Source organism: Doryrhamphus excisus, chromosome 19 (genome assembly GCF_030265055.1).
Source record: "Doryrhamphus excisus isolate RoL2022-K1 chromosome 19, RoL_Dexc_1.0, whole genome shotgun sequence".
NCBI classification, from domain to species: Eukaryota; Metazoa; Chordata; class Actinopteri; order Syngnathiformes; family Syngnathidae; genus Doryrhamphus; species Doryrhamphus excisus.
The window spans coordinates 12,391,983-12,411,837 of record NC_080484.1 but is presented as its reverse complement, the minus strand read 5'-3'; the positions used below and the strand labels follow the sequence as shown (position 1 = coordinate 12,411,837).

The following is a 19,855-nucleotide window of genomic DNA, read 5'->3' as shown; positions in this document are numbered from 1 at the left end:
TTGTCAGACATTGATAAGATAAGACAGTTGATAAAATATTATTGTTGAAATATTTTTGCAATTATTGTGTTTACACTGTTTAGATATAATACATGTTATAAACTGAAAATTTTCTGGAAACAAAATGGTCTTTTGATTAAATAGTACGTGATAATAAGCTCATGGTTAAATAGTATGTGATAATAAGATCATCACATGGTTTGTCTGGTATCAGGCCCAGTATCATGCCCCCGCGTGCCAGTATCAGCCCTCGACGACAAACCATGTGATAACCTATAAGTATAATATATAGCACATTTATAGCATGGTTGCCTAGTTGTTGCGTTATAGGTCCATAACTAGCTTGAAACTGTGTTAAATATTGGCTCACTAAATAAAGGCTGGGAATCACTGGAGATGATCTCTGGGCCAACAGCGCCTCTGCTGGTTGCAGCCAAGTAGTGCACTATTCCACAGGCTCTTCAGAACTCTTAGCTGATTCATTAATTGTTATATCTCCCTGCAGACAAGGTGCGTACTTTAGTCACCAAAAGAGTCCATGTGTGCAAACAGGTACACATAAATGGGCAGACGTCCCGCCCTTATCAGGCATATGTGAGTTTAGTATGGGGCTGATGTGTCTTCGTGGCTCTGCAGTGAGCATCCATCACGGCTCCGCTCGCTGCGGGCCACGGCTTATGAGCAGCAGACGCCTCGCGCCATCTGCTCTTCAGCATTCTTCCACACAACCAACCTCCTCCCTGGAGGTTATTGATCAGGTTTGTGTGTGTGTGTGTAGTCAGCTGAAAACATGGAACATTTTCCGTCTCGCTCCGTCTGAGTGGAAGTAGATTAGTAGTGTGTTTGAATTATTCGGTCCTCCCCGTCCATGTCATATTGTGCTCACGTTTAATTATTTATCCTCCATCTTTCTGACAACATTCTGTGATTTTTAGGATTTTTAACTCCATGCGTTCAATTGGCCATGTTTCTGGGGGACTTTAAGCTTGAGCAAGAGGGGAAAGACACAGAGTGGGGACTTAATGTGCCGTCCATCCGACACAGCTGCAGATATCTGCTAGAGAAGAGCACAACATAAAGAGAGGGATAGCGTCTCACTGCTTTTTTTTTTTAAATATATATAAATCACGGCTGCATGGCGGTCGAGTGGTTAGAGCGCAGACCTCACAGCTCGGAGACCCGAGTTCAATTCCACCCTCGGCCATCTCTGTGTGGAGTTTGCATGTTCTCCCCGTGCATGTGTGGGTTTTCTCCGGGTACTCCGGTTTCCTCCCACATTCCAAAAACATGCTAGGTTAATTGGCGACTCCAAATTGTCCATAGGTATGAATGTGAGTGTGAATGGTTGTTTGTCTATATGTGCCCTGTGATTGGCTGGCCACCAGTCCAGGGTGTCCTGGGTGTTTCTGGGCCTTGCTGGAAGGTGTTGGACACCCCTTGCTTATTGTTATTGTTATGGTTCTATTATTATTATTATTATTATTCTTATCAGTAGTAGTAGTAGTAGTAGTTTCCAACAGTAGCTGGTTACACAATGCCAAAAAAAGCCTATTTTTCCTCCATTTGTTCCACTTTGTCTCTGTTTGTGTTGGGGTTTGTTGTTGTTGTTTTTTTTAAGGAAGAAGTGTTACAACAATCATTACTCACTTTTGATGCCTCCTCCCAATTGATCTCCCTCAGACGTGTCGCAGCTGTCAGAAGTCAGACTGCATACTATAACACGGCGTCTAGAAAAATAAATCAGGGGTTTTACAACTCAGGCGGAACACGCGCTCACCTCCCAAATGTTCTTTAGCTTTATGTTTTGGGGCTTCTTCCACCCGAATTACCATCTGTTGCTTCATGCACTTGTATGGACGCACTTTTTGAGATGACACATGTGGCGCCCCATATGGGCTGTGATGAAAACGCGTTGGCATCCATGCTGGCATACATGTAATACCAATGTCCTCAAGGTTTTATCATCATTAGGCAAATTCCATTCGTAGATTCATGCTATGTAGCGTTCATTATATACCACTGGTTAGCGTTGTGTCTAGCAGCCATTACAAATATACCAAAGGGGAGATAATAATCAAGAAAATAATGCAGCCGAAATCTGGGTAACGCAACACATACCTAAGCCAATGACAACACTTTTCCATTAGTTATGAAATAATAAATTACCAAACAAATAAATGAGAAAAAGCACATTTTCCAAATGGACTTCACTGTGGCTTTTTTTTCACACAAACTAGCTTCTTAAAATATGATGGTGGCTATTGTAAAATGTGTATTATTATTATTCATTCATTCATTCATTTTCTACCGCTTTTCCTCACGAGGGTCGCGGGTGTGCTGGAGCCTATCCCAGCTGTCTTCAGGCAAGAGGCGGGGTACACCCTGGACTGGTCGCCAGCCAATCACAGGGCACATATAGACAAACAACCATTCACACTCACATTCATACCTATGGACAATTTGGAGTCACCAATTAACCTAGCATGTTTTTGGAATGTGGGAGGAAACCGGAGTACCCGGAGAAAACCCACGCATGCACGGGGACATGCAAACTGGCCGAGGGTGGAATCGAACCCTGGTCTCTTAGCTGTGAGGTCTGTGCGCTAACCACCGTGCCGCCTATTATTATTATTATATGCTGTAGAAACAGTCCTTACTATAATATTGTCCTTCCACTTTCTTCTCTCCTCCCAGTCTGAACGAGCGAGGCGATCTGGTTTTGATTCCCTGGGATGAGCAGAGACACCGAGAAATGGACTGGTGTGAGGCGGAGGAGTGCAGGTGAGCCTTTTTACACCCATTTTGGACACACATCGACGTGTTGTGGTTTACGAGAAGCGTTAACGTTCCTGCTCCAAACAGACCAGATGCTTCCTCTGGCATCATTATTACAGTAGACAGCTTATTATCATCCAAATGTGAAGCGGAGCCATAACAAACTAATGCTGCGTCTTGCTGCACTGCCAATTTGTGCCATTTGAGAGGAGCGATTCGTTTACTGGGTTGATTTACTAAATGCTTGTTACCGCTGCACTGTGGTGTTGGGCTTTTACACTTTCTCATAATGCACCCTTTAATTTAATTAAAAAATATATATCAAGGGCTGCACGGCGGGCGAGTGGTTAACGCGCAGACCTCACAGCTACGAGACCAGGGTTCAATTCCACCCTCGTCCATAGGTATGAATGTGAGTGTGAATGGTTGTTTGTCTATATGTGCCCTGTGATTGGCTGGCGACCAGTCCAGGGTGTACCCCGCCTCTCGCCCAAAGACAGCTGGGATAGGCTCCAGCACCCCCGCGACCCTCATGAGGATAAACGGTAGAAAATGAATGAATGAATGAATATCAAGGGCTGCACGGCTGTCGAGTGGTTAGCGCGCAGACCTCACAGCTACGAGACCAGGGTTCAATTCCACCCTCGCCCATCTCTGTGTGGAGTTTGCATGTTCTTGTCGTGCATGTGTGGATTTTCTCCGGGTACTCCGGTTTCCTCCCACATTCCAAAAACATGCTAGGTTAATTGGCGACTCCAAATTGTCCATAGGAATGAATGTGAGTGTGAATGGTTGTCGCCCAAAGACAGCTGGGATAGGCTCCAGCACCCCCTGTGACTCTCGTGAGGATAAGCGGTAGAAAATGAATGAATATATATTAATTCTAAATTCCAAATTATGACTAGAGTGCTCCAGATTTTGTAAATAAAAGCTAAAAAGAGACGCGTGCTTTTTAATGAACTCTGATCTCATGACCTCCCTCAGGGCGGTGTTGGAACAGAACCTGTTTGATGATGACATGTTTCTCTACGAGGACGCTCCGGATCTGCTGAGGTTCCGCTCGGCGACTCCTTCCATTCATCTCCTCACCGACTGGTACCGCAGCCGAGCGCAGGATATCGACTCTTGCTCCAGACAGGTAGCAGCAGCCAATCCAAACGAGTCCTTTTTACCTCCTACATTGTACGTCTCCTCCCTCGTGTCGCTGAGAAGACTAAGAAGGATTCTGACATTTTAGAAATGATTTCTCACAGCTTAGGAAAGCTGGAGGAGATTTGGGGGTTCATTGCTCATTTTTAAAGACAACTGGGGAATGGTCTCTCATTATCCTCTGGAGACCAAGCTAGTGTGTGTGAGTGGTGTCTTTGTTAATCTCCAGGAATCCCCCCATCTTTCTCTCCCTTGCTCCTTTTTAATTAGACCTCATTTCCTCATCTTTTTGCCTCCTCACAACGTTACTCCAGGAAGCTCCAGGGATCATCCCTTGGTCTCCTGACACTTGAGCTTCACACACATGTGCACACATGACAGAGAGACACTTGCGCCGGGCGTGAGCTTCTGCCTCCTTCACTTCTCCATCTCATCTTTTTCCCGTGAGGACATTGGCCAAGGGTGAATGTAGGTTGTGATGAAACGAGCCCAAAATGCAGACGAGGCACTGGTTTTACACCAGTATTTGTTTCTTTCAGCTTTTTCCTTTATGGAGTCGCCATAGCGGATGAGGGTGAAAATTTTATTTATTTCTGATTTTTTTTAAATATTTTTTTTTTAACAAACTAGTACACAGGATATTGTCGGCAACTAAAACCATGGCATATCCAGTCATCCCTCATTTGTAGCGGTTAATTGGTTAAAACCCAACTGTGACAAATTAATTTCTGCTATTCAATGTTAACAAACGGAATATTTTCGCAGTTGGATATAGAAAAGCTGATTATGACTTTATAAATATGCTTTTAAACATTATTAGAGCCCTTTAGACATGGAATAAAACCTTTACACTCCTATTATTCTTTGTTTACAACACATCACACAACTCTTATGCTGCTGAGACTCAAGATGGCCGAGGCTAGCGAGCTAATCAGTTAGCCTCAATCTTGTTTCTTGTAAAGTTAAGAAACCAAAAGCTTACCACTTCCACATGGAATGGGAGGAGATCTTTTTTTTCCCACTCTATTGTGTTTTCCCCACTAAAATATAATAGGGACCTAGATGGAAGATGTACTGTACATCCAGCACCTTGGCTTGGAGATAAAAGTGTGAGACAGTCAGTAGAGTACATGGAGGAACAAAGAGTTCCGCTGCAGGCCAATAGGAAAAAAAAAAAAGAGCAGAGGAACGAGGATGAAAAAGTGGCTACAATTAAATCCGATACGGATATTGTGTTCCAAGTTAAGGTAGAAAGAATGAGATGAGGGAGCGGAGTTGTTATCGGGCAGAGAATGAGAAGGAGGGTAGGCGGTAATTAAAGAGTGTTGTTAACATCTCATGCATCTCTGGAGAGCTGCGAAAGAGCATCTTTTAACATCAGTAGACTTCTTCTCCTGTTGGATCACAAGGTGGTGATGAATTATTCATTCATCAATCTCCCAATCCTGACAAGACGAGCTTTCCTGTGTGCTGGAAGGTGAAGACTAAAGCATCTGCTATTGGTCGATCAGCCGCCATCCACAGGTGACAGTTTAGATGGGCTGGGGCGTACCGCCAGCGTCTTGTAGACCCGTCACGTATCGACTGGATGCTCACCTTGATGGGATCTTATTGATCATGGACGCAGGATGTCTCACTCTTGTCTCTCTTTATTGTTTAGTGACTAAAGAGGACGTATTGGCGGCCGCTGACAGTGTTTTTCTTTGCGGCTTTCCGGCAGGTGGACTGCGCCCTGTCATTGGTGCGCCTCGGGAAGGAGCGTGAGATCCCCGGCCTGGAGATCCTGTGCGATGACCTGGTCACCCTGGAAACGGTGATCTACGAGACGCTCTGTGAGCTGAACCTGACGCTTTCCAAGTTGCAGCGGATGGGCGACATTGACAAGCTCCGCCTCCTCATGAAAAATGTAACTTGTGATTACCATATTGGTGTTTCTCTTCTAATAGAGGGTCTATCACTTGTGTTTTTGCCCAACGTAGCATGTAAAACCGCCTGTCATATAGATGATCTTTGACGAACAACAAAAGCAACAACAGGGTCTAGAGCAGGGGTCTCAAACTCAATTTACTTGGGGGCCACTGGAGCTCGAGTCTGGGTGAGACTGGGCCGCATCAGGTTTTCAAAAAAAAAAAAAAAAAACGCATTTATTAAAAACAAAATTTTTTTTAAAAACGTCGCTTTGGTTCCAATTTTCTACAATAAAAGCTCTGATAAAACATTCCACTGTTCTCAAATATCTTATTTTTATTTTTCTACACAAAATAAGAAGAAAAATAAATAAACAAATCAAGAATAAAGAAAATCAATCAATCAGTAATAAATAAATAAATATAATAATAATAATAAAACGGCAAATAATAAAAACTTAAGAAACCACATATAGTTGCTGGGTAGACAAATTATTTTTTTCAGATTAAAATGAACAAAGCATTATTAGAGCCCTGTAGACATGACAAAACACGACATTTATACTTTTTTTATTTACAACATATTGCGCAACTGCAGGGTCTTGAGACACATGCTAACTCGCAAACTAGAGAGCTAGCGACCTAAACGGTAGCCTTCAAGTTATTTCCTTTAAACTTAAATAGCCAAAAACTTACCACTTCCACACGGATAGGGAGGATAACTATTAACAGTTATTTAACCTTTAACATGAACATTAATCAAACGTAATAATGTTTTCTGGGTACATGATACCATACAGCATCCATATCAAACTTGCGCGGGCCGCACTAACATTAAACTTTCATATCAAGGCGGGGGCCTCAAACTAGTGTCCTGCGGGCCACTTAGCATGTTTGAGACCCCTGGCCTAGAGAATCTTTGACTCGTGTTTTTGTGACTGGTGCTTAAAATCAGCAAAGCAGTCCTGTAATATATAGGATCTTTGACCAGTGTTTTTGAAGTCGGTCCTTAAAGACAATAGAGGATCTTTGACTAGCGTTTCTGGAGTAGATGCTCAAAAACAGCCACACGCGTAGGACATGTAGAGGATATTTGGCTAGCATCAATATATTGCTTGCGTTTTAATGAATAACTTTATTTACGAGAAGTGCATTAGCCAATGGGTGAGGTAAAAACACGAAGGACTGGCAGAGCCGGGGTTCATGTGCTTAGTAGTTAAAAATAAGGACACATTCGGTCTTATTTAATGGCCATTCCATACTGTTTTTCCTTTTAATTTACCCACAAATAAAAGGCAGTGAGTGGACTCCAGTGTCCTTGGAGTCCATTATACGAGTGCTCCTGTAAATGCTAGCTAATACTGCTGCTCATGCTGGCTTCAGCCTGCAAGGACCGTGCGGGCAGACAGCCAGCAAATGTTGTTTACTGCACTGACACATGCTGCTTGACTCCCCCTTGGGGAATCGTGTGTGTGTGTGTGTGTGTGTTTACCAAACTGGCTTAAATTAAATTACCCCCTTCCTTGCCTCTGATGTGCTCCTTTATAAGAGCGAGAGCAACAAAGTCAACTCCTCGTATGCGTTATACATCCAAATGTGAATAAAAAGTTTCTTCCACCACCAGTCCAGCAGGGAGCGCTACGTGAAAGATGCCTTCCAGTGGATGGTGCCCTTCCTGCACCGCTGTGAGCGACAGGAGGAGGGCGCCGCCAAACGTCTGCTCAGAGACTACCTGGTCGGTCTGGCCCAGCGGGACCTCACCTTTCCTCTCATCATCTTCCAGCACTCCAAACCTGATGTAAGTGTCATCAGACACACACACACACACACACGCTGGTGGTTCTCCACTGGTGGCTCGTATACAGCAAGTCCAAATAGGACATTTAAAATATGAAATGTGGAATATGGTATTTTTTATATTTTATTTGAATTTAGGAAATATTGTATTTGTATGCATGGAGCTATAATGGTCTTCCTCGTTTCCGTGGCGTTGTATGACATTGTGTATATTGATGTTTCAAAAGAGGACAGGCTATTTTTAAAAACAAATACATTTTAAATAAAAGTAGAGGAAATTAATTAATTAAAGGAATAATTGAAGATATAAAAAAGACTTAAAGAAGTTACAAAATAAATAAAAATTACTACAATTACAATGTAAAAATAACACTAACAGATAAAAAGTAGTTAAATAAAAACATCTTAATCTTAATAAAAATGACTAAAATAAGTTATTTACAAGTAAATAACTACTAAATAAAAATTAGTTAAGATTTGAGAAAAGTCAAATAAAAATTAATGTTAAACAAATTATACAGATGAATACAAATGTGTTAAATAATGTGTATAGATAATAAAATACCAAAAAATAAAAGAGTAAAAATTACAATATCAAAATAAAAATGTCTAAAATAAAAGTTTTAAAAAATATTTAAAAAATGTAATGACTTACATGTACAAAGAAATACAAATAAAAATAATAAAAGTGCAAAAAACTATACAAATAATTATATAGTTAAATAAAAGTGTAAAAAAAATACTAAAATAAATATACATTTCTGAAACAAAAGTGTAAAAAAATAAAACGAACATGGAAGCAAGCTCTTCTCAACGAGCAGCGTGTCCCCTCTCCTATTTAAATGCATTCACAGGTGGCTCCATCTTGCTTGTGACATAACTCCCCACCACCAAAAATACATATTTGTAAATATACTTGCGTTTTGTCCTTCATAAAAAGTACATGTACTACGTACGTCACAACGACGTCATCTAGAGCCGGCCCCGGCGGTCAAAGCGACACAAACGTATCAATCTGACTTGTTCCCTCAATCAATGTGCCCTCCAGTGTCAGCAGAAGGTGATCGGGGACCCTGACCAGCTGATGGGGTTGGCCCTGGAGAGCATCTACAGCAGCGAGAGAGACGACCAGCTCAGCCTCTGCTATGACATCCTGGAGTGTCTCCCGCAGAGAGGCTTTGGGTAAAGCATCCCCTCTGACATGACTTTGACAACATGATGGCTATTTATTACAATTGTTAGCCAGCAAGGCCTCATTTGTTCTATGCCATGATTGAATCCCGCTGCTTTCTCCATCTATACGCTACTTTCTTCTGCTTGAGCTCCCCCGTGAGACGGAGTGGCTATGCGCTGCATTTTAAAGAGGCTGAGCTATGACAGAAAAAAAAGTAGACTGCAAAGTTCATAAAACGGGCCATTGGCGAGCCGGAGTGGATTAAATTTCTGCTTTTTTAAGATGGATTATCTCCCTGGTGTGCACCTTAATTGGAAAATAGAATTACTGGCAATGAGTCCTTCGTTCTTCCTCTTGCCATGAAAGCGAAATGTGGAGTTATTCTGTCAAACACAACGTGGAATACCTGCCTATTGGTTTTGGTTACGGCCTCAACAGTGCTAGGGATTATTGATAAAAGCCTATTGTTCCGGCATTGTGTGTCTCACCCAAAATTACTGACACCTAGTGGCCAGTCTAGAATACTACATCATCACGGCAAATGCATCTTCGGAATGTGTTTTATAGGGGTGCGATATAATTATTCCACCAAATCAATTCAATCGTAACTTCCCCCGGAGCTCACTTGTAAACAAACTTTCAGAGACCTTTCGATTGCTAGTTGTATCAAATGCTCCACGACAAGGGGGGGGGGGGGACATTGAGCACACAAAAAAAATATACCAGCCACTTGAAACGCCAGCAGCAGTCAAATGATTTGCCAGAGACCTCCGTGGCGTCACATCGTATGCTCGGCACGTGTGCCTGAATACAGTGCACCCTGCCTTCTGCTCTATACTATGGTCCTCTTGACCTCCGTAGCTGCACACCCCCTGCTCGGGGCACGTGTGCCTGAATACAGTGTACTTTTCTGGGCCACAGCAGGTGGCTCCCTCCGCTCTATATGCTGGTTCTCATGATAGTAGTGATGTGGTACAGTGTCATGATATTTGATTTGGTACAGTTGGTCAAATCCAAACTTGTTCCACATACTATAAATAGGCCGTATTCAATCACAAAATGTTTTGGGAAAACTGATAGTGAAGTCGTGATGTGGATGAAGGGGTTAATTTGCCGGGCTTCTCAGACAGGGGTCGTCCAACCACACAGCTCCGTCACTCACGTTGGAACCAAAAATATGCAAACAACAATATTTTGTACTAATTTAGAACCCGCAAGGCATGCTGGGCTTCTCAGACAAAGTTGAGATGCCCGTCAAAATGCCAAACCAACACAAGGGTCGTCCAACCACACGGCTCCGTCACTCACGTTGGAACCAAAAATATGCAAACAACAATATTTTGTACTAAATTAGAACCCGCAAGGCATGCTGGGCTTCTCAGACAAAGTTGAGATGCCCGTCAAAATGCCAAACCAACACAAGGGTCGTCCAACCACACAGCTCCGTCACTCACGTTGGAACCAAAAATATGCAAACAACAATATTTTGTACTAATTTAGAACCCGCAAGGCATGCTGGGTCATTCCCTTTTGGGAATGTGTGTGTTTGTGAGCGTCCCACTTGTGTTTCCTGTTATTTTTGGCTCCCTTTGTTTGTACTGTGCAAGTCAGCGTGTATATTATCAAGCTGATTCACTACACATAAAGAACACATCCTCAAGCAAGTTCAAGTTTGCCTCTGATTACTTTCCATGTAACTGGAGCTTTACCAATGTAGGATAAATAAAAAAGGTCTTCTACCAATAAACAAACATCTCATCAGCGAGATTATAGCATTGGATGCTCCGATCGGTATCGGCCGAGCTCACTCATGGGTGATCCATATCGGAATCGTCAGCATAAAACCCTGATTAGAGCATCCCTAATTATAGCACACAATGGCGAGTTTTCCCACAAATAATAAGATTTGTGGATGAGCATCCAGTGTATCCTATGGGATATGTGGGCTTGGGAGAAATGATTTGTAACATCCAATCACATGTTGAAATGACTTGAAAAGTCTTTAAATGCTGGATATAACCATTTTATTTTACATTCCAAACAACACAGCTCATTTCTTCTTGTTCATCATTTAGCCCAGCAAATGAGCTCATTAGTGTGGGGTGTTTTTTTTTTTGTGTTTTTTTTTTTTTTTGAAAGAGCCACAAGTTGAGCTCCATTTTTCATAATTTAGCATGAAAGAATGAGCCTAATGGAGGGCTGGGGGGCAAAAGAATGAAAATGCTTTCCGAAAAGATGCCAAGTGAGAAATGAAGGTGATGTGAAGGTGGAACAAGCCGTGCAGAGGGGCGGGGAAAAAAAAAAAAGACTATCCGAGGAATTGATTGCTGAGGTTGAGATGCTCGGTGTGAGCAAACTACATACACACACTTGCTGGGGGTTGTTCCACTCTGGGGTCACCCCTCCTGTGAGGGACAGCCTGACCCAGAATTGTCAAAGCATCAAGTGGGTTTTATTTTTAGGATAACCTTGCAGCCAAACACACATACTCATTTTTCCACACGGTTGTATTGGCTTCTACTCTGGAACCGGTGCACACAAAGGGGTGAAAATCAGTCAAAACCTGAACCCCTACTGTGGTTCCTGTGCTATTATTTCTCGGACAGATACACCAGATTGTGGCACGATTAGTCAACCCCGGAAGTGAGGTGGGGTTCTATCAAAGCATCATGTCCACAACTCATAATGTGTGTGTGTTTTTCTGCAGGCCTGAAACGGATGTCACATCTTCCCTGCATGATCAGGTGGACAAACTAGAGAAACACCTCAGGTAAACGCTGTTCTTCTACTAGGCCTCCTTCATTCCATTCCAAGCCTGAATAATGAAAATCTTTGGCCTAATCGGAATTTCCTGCTTAAATCCAGTATGGCTTACTGTGTGCTTACAGTGTGGCGGAGGTCCTGGAGAAACACGGCCTACAGAAGCCCATCTCCTACGTAAGGAACAGTCAGAACAGCCCAGAGGAAGCCCACCAGCTCATGATCAAACTGTGTCGCCACACAGGACGCAAGTAAGATCGTAACACAACACTGTTATGGACCTCATTAGGTTGCACATAATGAAGCGGGGTGTGTAAGTGTTGTTGTTGTTGTTTGTTCTCAGGAGCCCCCCCGTGGGGGAGACGGTGTGGAGAGGTGTGCTGCAGGATCTGTTGGACATGCAGCAGAACGTCTACGGCTGTTTGAAAGCGGAGACCTGCCACCAGGTAAAAAGGAAAGCAAGAATGGCCGACAGCACATTCTGAAACAACAAGTAAAGTAAAAAAAAGAACAAAAAAAAATGAAATAAGTCATTTTTAATCAGATTTTTATAGAAAAAAATGAAATAATGACAAAAAACTGAGAGCAATGAATGAATGAAACGCAACAATGAATGAAGTTTTGGAAAATGAGATAATGTTATAATAAAAATAAAGTTCAAATATTATGGCAATAAAGTAGTAATAATATGAGAAGAAGATATATGAAGACAAAGCATTTGGAACAATAAAAAATAAAAATAAAACCAGCAAAAATGGGAGAGAAAATTCAGCCAATCAGAGGGCACATATAAACAAACAACCATTCACTCTCACATTCATACCTATGGACAATTTGGAGTCACCAATTAACCTAGCATGTTTTTGGAATGTGGGAGGAAACTGGAGTACCCGGAGAAAACCCACGCATGCACGGGGAGAACATGCAAACTCCACACGGAGATGGCCAAGAGTGGAATCGAACCCTGGTCTCCTAGCTGTGAGGTCTGCGGGCTAACCACTCGCCGAGAAAATTCATACTAATTGTAAATTTCAAAGCTGAGATGTTTTTTTTTATTAAATTAAATTTAAATCAAAATGTTTTTAACATTTTTTAAAAATTCTTATTTTTACAATTATGTTTCATGATGGCCCCAATTTGACTCTGACATGGATGAAGTCTCCTTTATTGTCTCCTATGGGAAATGTGGCTTTTGGCAAAATGACGGTAATATGAAAGGTTGTTCTTATCGGGATATGACCTCCGTATTGGAATGCCTAAACTTGTATTCATCATTGTTTTATTTCTTCTTCAAAGAAGACATCACGTCTTTCTCGTGTGCCTTTTTAGCAAATGAAATGAAATAAATGACAATACAGTAAGACTCATTCCTGAATGCTCGCTGCAGATTTTTGTCGAGTCGCTGCTGTGCTCCAGCCGCCTGGAGAACGTTCGCCTAGCCGGACAGCTGATGCACTGCTCCAAGGTACCTTAATGCCATACATTTTGCCAGAGCTTGTATGTAAAAGACTCCTGTTGACTCGTTGTCTATCTGCTCTTCCAGGTCAGCCAGGACGTCCCCGTCAGCCTGTCCTTCCGCGGTAAGAGCTTTGCCATGAAGGTGGCCTACGACAGCAGCGTGGAGCTGGTGCTGGCCGCCGCTAGAGAATACTTCAACTCCTCCACCACGCTGACAGACTCCTGCATGGGCCTGGCCAGGTAAAGAACGCAGCCAATGCATGCTAATGACATAACTCCAGCATGTAGGACCATTTGAATTAGCTCTCAGAGGAGTGAGCTGTCTCAACCTTACCGTCTGTTCTGAATGGGGAAGTAGGCCAATAATTGGGTCATTCATTCATTTATAGCGACGAATATACATGCGCCCCTTGACATGCACTCAAAGATAGAGATGCTCTGATCAGGGGGTTTGTGCCGCAAATTACCGTACCGATCATTCATGAGTGAAATTGGCCGATCACATTGATTAGCTGTACATTCATTCATTTTCTACCGCTTTTTTCTCACGAGGGTCGCGGGGGTGCTGGAGCCTATCCCAGCTGTCTTCGGGCGAGAGGCGTGGTACACCCTGGACTGGTGGCCAGCCAATCACAGGGCACATATAGACAAACAACCATTCACACTCACATTCATACCTATGGACAATTTGGAGTCGCCAATTAACCTAGCATGTTTTTGGAATGTGGGAGTGCCGGAGAAAACCCACACATGCACGGGGAGAAGATGCAAACTCCACACAGAGATGGCCGATGGTGGAATTGAACCCTGGTCTCCTAGCTGTGAGGTCTGCGCGCTAACCACTCGACCGCCGTGCCGCGGGATTAGCTGTACATTTTGTACTTATTTACGATTTGTGCTATTGACCAGAGGTGCCATATATTATTGGGAAAAGTTAAGACTGACAACCAGGCCCAATAAGTAATTATTAAAAAAAAAGTATCTAACCAGCCCATGCATCCATTTTGTGCATTTGCAGAGAATGCGCCCCCTTGTGCAAAATACATGGACCGTGTGACCCTATGGGAGCGAGGTCCAGTCCTAGGAAGCGGTCACACTTGAGCCAGAAACTGCTACACGCTGCAAAAAGCACACATTGTCAGCCAACATAGTCGTTAACTTTAGTGCTAATGTCTACTCGGTCTTCGCTTTCTTCGCATAAAAACTCTGTGACGCCGCGTGCTTTGCATCCACAGCAGTTCACTTTGTCTTCCTGTTCAAATAGTTGATTTTTTTTTTTTATGGCTTGTGAGCATTTTTTTTTGTGTAAACTGTGTGTTTGTGTCATGACTGAACAAGGTCTAGTTGTCCTCAACCACCCACACTACGTACTGAAGCTGACGTCAGGCCTCCTCTCACTGGAAGCAATAAGCTGTTGTTTCATGTGGGATTTGGGCTTTTAATCATTCTGTTTCTTTCCCTCGTCTTCTCCCTCAATCTCCTCTCTACTCCAGTCTGTGTAATTATGTGATGAATATCCCGTCGAACAAGAGTGTATGATTTTTATATCCAGACACAGGCTCAGTGAGTGGAGTGGAGTGTGTCATAAATAAGCCCGGCGAGGCTCTGGCGTGTTACTGAATGCCAATCCGTGTGAATAACAAGTGCTTTGACCAGGATGAAGCCAGACATTCGATACCAAAGACGTATTCATTTGTTTTTCTAAACCCGTACTTTAGTTCCAAATGCGAATATTGTAAATAGTTCATGGTGTTCTTGTGTTGTGTATGTTGATGTTGTTGTTTAGATATGTCAGCTGTCACAAAAGCAAACAAATATTTGTGCAAGTGAAAGTTATGACTGTATCAAAAAGCTGGTTTTCTCCATTTTAGTCAGGAACTGATATTTTCCTGAAACTACTGCTGTTCTACTGCTGATTACTAAAGGGCAGAAAAAGGTAGAAACACTTTTTTTCTGATGAAAGATAGGTCTCATCTTTCTTTTGGTAGGTTCCATGTTTATATAGCCATAGAACACAATATTCTGCGTGCCTAGAAAGATCACTCACAATCGTCTAAAATATCGGTCGTGTTTTGAAAACCGTCTGGGATCAAATGACTTAATAGTGTTGACCAAAAGTGTTGGTCCTTTTCCCCCCAGGGCGTGTCTCCAGCTCATCACCGACTGTCCTTCGGCTGTCCTCGATGAGCTGGACCTCATCAGTGCCCTCAGCCAGCTGGAGGACTTCAGCGTCAACATCCTGCCTCTGCAAGGTAACACCGACCCTGCTTGGTACATGTCTTTAAAGGGGAACTGCACTTTTTTTTGCCCGAGATAATATGAGCTAGATAACAACAGACATAACAGGAAATTTATATAACGGACTTCTATATTATCCAAGCTACAGCGGTATTGTTATTGTAGCAGCTAACACGGAAAAACGATATTTATCTGGCGGACTAACATGACGCCTTGCTAGCCACTCGTGTCGGCGTCGTTCACTGATTTTGGAACTGCAGGGGTTCTTTGTCATGTCAAACAAAGTCTGTGAACGTTTGTGTTTTTTTCTCAGGTCGCAAGGCAAACTCACACACTTCATACGTCTGCTTGCGTTTCCCGTACAGCCATCTTAAAGGTCGACTATGATCAAAAGTGATGTTCTAATGAACAGTGGAAACAAAAAAAAAAAAAAACAACCAGGCTTCGCTGCACATCTTAAATTAAGTCTTCAGTGAATATGACTAAATATGACAGCTCTCATACTGTACATGTAGCTAATGTTTGAGTCAAATAATATTGCAATATTAGTACTAAATATGACTGAACAGAATCAATTTGGTCTAACAAAGTAAACAAAACAAAGTGTTTTTTTACTTTGATTTCAAAAAGTTAATCTGACTTTGACTTGAGATTTTGCATGATCTCACAGCCACAGCGTTAAAAGAAAAGCCGGAACCAGCCTCACCTCTCAACCGAGAGCTCGTTTTCCTCCGAGGACCCTACCTCCGCCCCCTTGCCCCCCCAACTCCAGTGCTCATCAAACAGAGCTGCCCACGTAAAGCACAGTGACAGACTCTAATAAAACGCCACCCTTTCCCCTCCGTTTTTTTTTATACACCCTGCCTTTTCCTTTTCTTTTCCTCCATCTTTGAGACCTCCCCTCAATCATCCCACTCCTACGTGAGGCGAGAACGCTGGATGGGAAAAGAAAAGGATGTTGGTATGCGATTATTGTCTGACATCCACAGCTCAGGGACACGCTATTGTATTGGATGTGTCCTCCTGTTCAACAACACGTGTACAGTATTCGCAGTACAGTATAATATAATATATATACAGTATATACATACAGAGATATAGCATGAAAGAAAGGCTTTGGTAATAGATCAGCTCTTTTTTCACAATTCCTCTTTTCCACTCACCCTCAGGTGACATAGGAGTGCAGGCCTGTGAAGGACGTTATTTTATTTAAATAAAATCCAATTAATCCAAAAATAGTACAAAATAGACCTGCTACACTCACAGCTACCAAATTTTTTTTTTCACTGAATAAATTAAACTTCAAAGAAATTGAACTGCAATTAAATTTTGCGCATTGATCCTGTATTTACAGTCGTGGTACGATGTTTTGGAGACACTTTGTCATTCACTTTGTCACCGATGTTTTGGACACCCGGTACTGCATGGATTCATTGCAAAATGAATGACTACATGTTGTTGCCTCAGATTTTATACTTGTACCGGCCACAACATTAGGCACACCTGCACGTAGAACACGTGAGCATGGATGATACATCCAAAGTGTGTGAATTATAGGTTATCACATGACACGCAGGGGCATGATACTGGGCCTGATACCAGACAAACCATGTGATGATCTTATTATCACATACTATTTAATCATGAGCTTATTATCACGTACTGTTTAATCAAAAGACCATTTTGTTTCCAGAAAATGTTCAGTTTATTACATGTATTATATCTAAACAGTGTAAACACAATAATTGCAAAAAATATTTCAACAATAATATTTTATCAACAGTCTTATCTTATCAATGTCTGACAATTAAAGTTCCATTAATCAAGTTTGGGTTTTTTGGTGACTGGCGAAACACTAGGAATATTTATCGTGCGCTGTTCTCTGATTGGTTGTTTCACGGGCACGATACCAGAGCAGCGCGCTCTGAGTGGACAGCTACGGGGGCTGATACTGGACATGGTTAAACTCTATATTTTATCAGTATCACTGCCCTGGGCTTTGACACAGTATCATTTCGGCCTTTTCCCGTATCATTCATGGGCGGTTTCTAGGGTACAGGGCCAATTAATACTGTAGTATGTGATAAGGAGTGATATCACAGGTGCTTCCTTCCTGCAGCAGTCAGACCACATAATGCAAACCGCTCCAAAAATCCTGCACAATAAACCGCAAATAACCATGCAATAAAACGTGCAATAAACCTTTGGCTTGATCAATATGCACGTAGCTTTAAATAGTGTATATAACCTCTTGCTTTGTGTTACCCTGATTTACCATTTCCTGTGTTCATCTGTGCTGTAAACCTGGAATTTCCCCTTATGGGATTAATAAAGGCATATCTTATCGTACGTTCCACGTTTCGGAAGCATCCGCAGGTGTACCCAATGCAGTGGCATTTTCATAATGTTATTTTCCTGACATGCACTTCAAGGCTCTCTTCTCCCTCTTGCCCTGCAGTGCGTCTGCGTTCTGACCGTCTGTCTCTCATCGAGGAGTGCATCGCCCACTGCTCCACCGCCTACAAGCAGTCCAACACTCTGCTGAGTCTGGCTTCTCTGCTGCGAGTGGCAGGTACTTTCACCTGAAAGGAAAAAAAAAGAGAAAACAAACCACAAGCGGTCAGAGTTAGAGTTGCATTTGATTTATCTGAACTTCCTCCGAGGCCCGCCGACAGCTAAAAGGATCACGGTGGCATTTTGTTCTCAGCGCCGCTCACCACCACAGGCAGCGGGAGATGAGAAGAGGCATAAACATATTTTTAAATAAGTAACTGCAGCTTCTGAAGGGTGCGCAGCTCTGGGGCCATGGCGGTGAATATTTCATGCAGGTATCACACCAGCGCGGCCGCCGCAGAAAGCCTGCGGGGGATGGTTTGGTTCCTGCCTCAGCTGCATGGAAAAGCTTAAGAAGAGATGTTTTACTCTGAAGAGAGGTGTGTGTGTGTGGGGGGGGGGGTAATTATCATACACTAATTTAGAATTATATTGTGCTGATTTAAGGAAAGAGCCCCATTGTGATGTTCCAAAGAGCTTCTGTGCATAAACTTCCAGTCCTTGTCCATGTCCACAGAAACATGGCCATTCTTAAAAACAATATTTTCCTACGAAGTCTAGTTTTGGTCATTTGGATGACGTTCACATTTTGCGTGGCTGTAACCTCCACATGGACTAAAAATGGCATCTCTTTGTTTAATTTTATTGTGCCAAATGTGTACATTACGATGATTTCCTGCATCTAGTCTAAAACATGCAGGAATGGAACATCTTACATGAATCTAAAACATGCTGGAATGGAACACCTTACATGAGTCTAAAACATGCAGGAATGGAACATCTTACATTAATCTAAAACTTGCAGGAATGGAACATCTTACATTAATCTAAAACATGCAGGAATGGAAATCTTACATGAGTGTAAAACATGCTGGAATGGAACACCTTACATGAGTCTAAAACATGCAGGAATTGAACACCTTACATGAGTCTAAAACATGCAGGAATGGAACACCTTACATGGGTCTAAAACATGCAGGAATGGAACATCTTACGTGAATCTAAAACATGCAGGAATGGAACATCTTACGTGAGTCTAAAACATGCAGGAATGGAACATCTTTCCTGAGTCTAAAACATGCAGGAATGGAACATCTTACTTGAGTCTAAAACATGCAGGAATGGAATATCTTACGTGAATCTAAAACATGCAGCAATGGCACATCTTACTTGAGTCTAAAACATGCAGGAATGGAACATCTTACATGAGTGTAAAACATGCAGGGATGGAACACCTTACATGAGTATAAAACATCCAGGAATGGAACATCTTACATGAGTCTAAAACATGCAGGAATGGAACACCTTACATGAGTCTAAAACATGCAGGAATTGAACATCTTACATGAGTCTAAAACATGCAGGAATGGAACGGTCCTTTTGTATTGTATTGTGAACTCCTACAGAGCAGCTACACACAATAACATGCCAACATGGTTGACTGGCAACCAGTCCTGGGTGTACCCCACCTCTTGTTTGAAGTCCGCTGGAATAGGTTCCAGCGTACCCCTGTGACCCTTGTGAGGAAGTCCAACAACCGTACACTTCGAATTCTTATATTTTATTGATTTTTAGCGATTGATTTGAGGGAGTCTTCAATATTTTGCTGCATCCGATCCTCAGTTGTCGCTTCTGTGTTTGTTGGCGTCGTCTTCGTTTGCCAGCGATGGACACGGGACGCGGCGTGAATGTTAACATCATAAGCAATCCCGGCCCCGCTCACATCATATGGTGAAAACGATTCCCTCGTTTAGCCAGACACTCTTTCTCAATATTTAATTCCTCCCTCGCCGAGATGAAGAGCCACTGCAATAACCTCATTTACGCCGGACGCCCATTAATATTCCGCCGCCACCGCTAATACGCCACGACATTTCAACCTTCCGTCCGCGTGTGGAGTCAGAAAAAAGATTTATTAAGACAGATGTTAGACGTGATAAGCAGGATTATGAGATTTGCTGTTTAGAGCGTCTCGGCGGACGTGGTTGACATTTATCAAGATAAAAGAAATAGCATTTTAAAAGCAGCATTTGCGTGTTGCATC

General features: G+C 42.5%; 1 protein-coding gene across 2 annotated transcripts in view; it reads left to right on the top strand.

Moving 5' to 3' along the window:
- Nucleotides 1–19,855, top strand: part of nbas (NBAS subunit of NRZ tethering complex) — a 112,773-nt gene that overhangs the window by 30,498 nt on the left and 62,420 nt on the right. For both annotated transcript variants that reach the window (XM_058056689.1, XM_058056690.1), the window contains exons 22-33: nucleotides 2,695–2,781; nucleotides 3,760–3,913; nucleotides 5,645–5,830; nucleotides 7,456–7,629; nucleotides 8,677–8,810; nucleotides 11,510–11,572; nucleotides 11,691–11,813; nucleotides 11,906–12,008; nucleotides 12,950–13,027; nucleotides 13,106–13,260; nucleotides 15,160–15,272; nucleotides 17,717–17,830. In XM_058056689.1, the coding sequence (XP_057912672.1) occupies nucleotides 2,695–2,781; nucleotides 3,760–3,913; nucleotides 5,645–5,830; nucleotides 7,456–7,629; nucleotides 8,677–8,810; nucleotides 11,510–11,572; nucleotides 11,691–11,813; nucleotides 11,906–12,008; nucleotides 12,950–13,027; nucleotides 13,106–13,260; nucleotides 15,160–15,272; nucleotides 17,717–17,830 (1,484 nt within the window). The remainder of the gene's footprint in view (nucleotides 1–2,694; nucleotides 2,782–3,759; nucleotides 3,914–5,644; nucleotides 5,831–7,455; nucleotides 7,630–8,676; nucleotides 8,811–11,509; nucleotides 11,573–11,690; nucleotides 11,814–11,905; nucleotides 12,009–12,949; nucleotides 13,028–13,105; nucleotides 13,261–15,159; nucleotides 15,273–17,716; nucleotides 17,831–19,855) is intronic.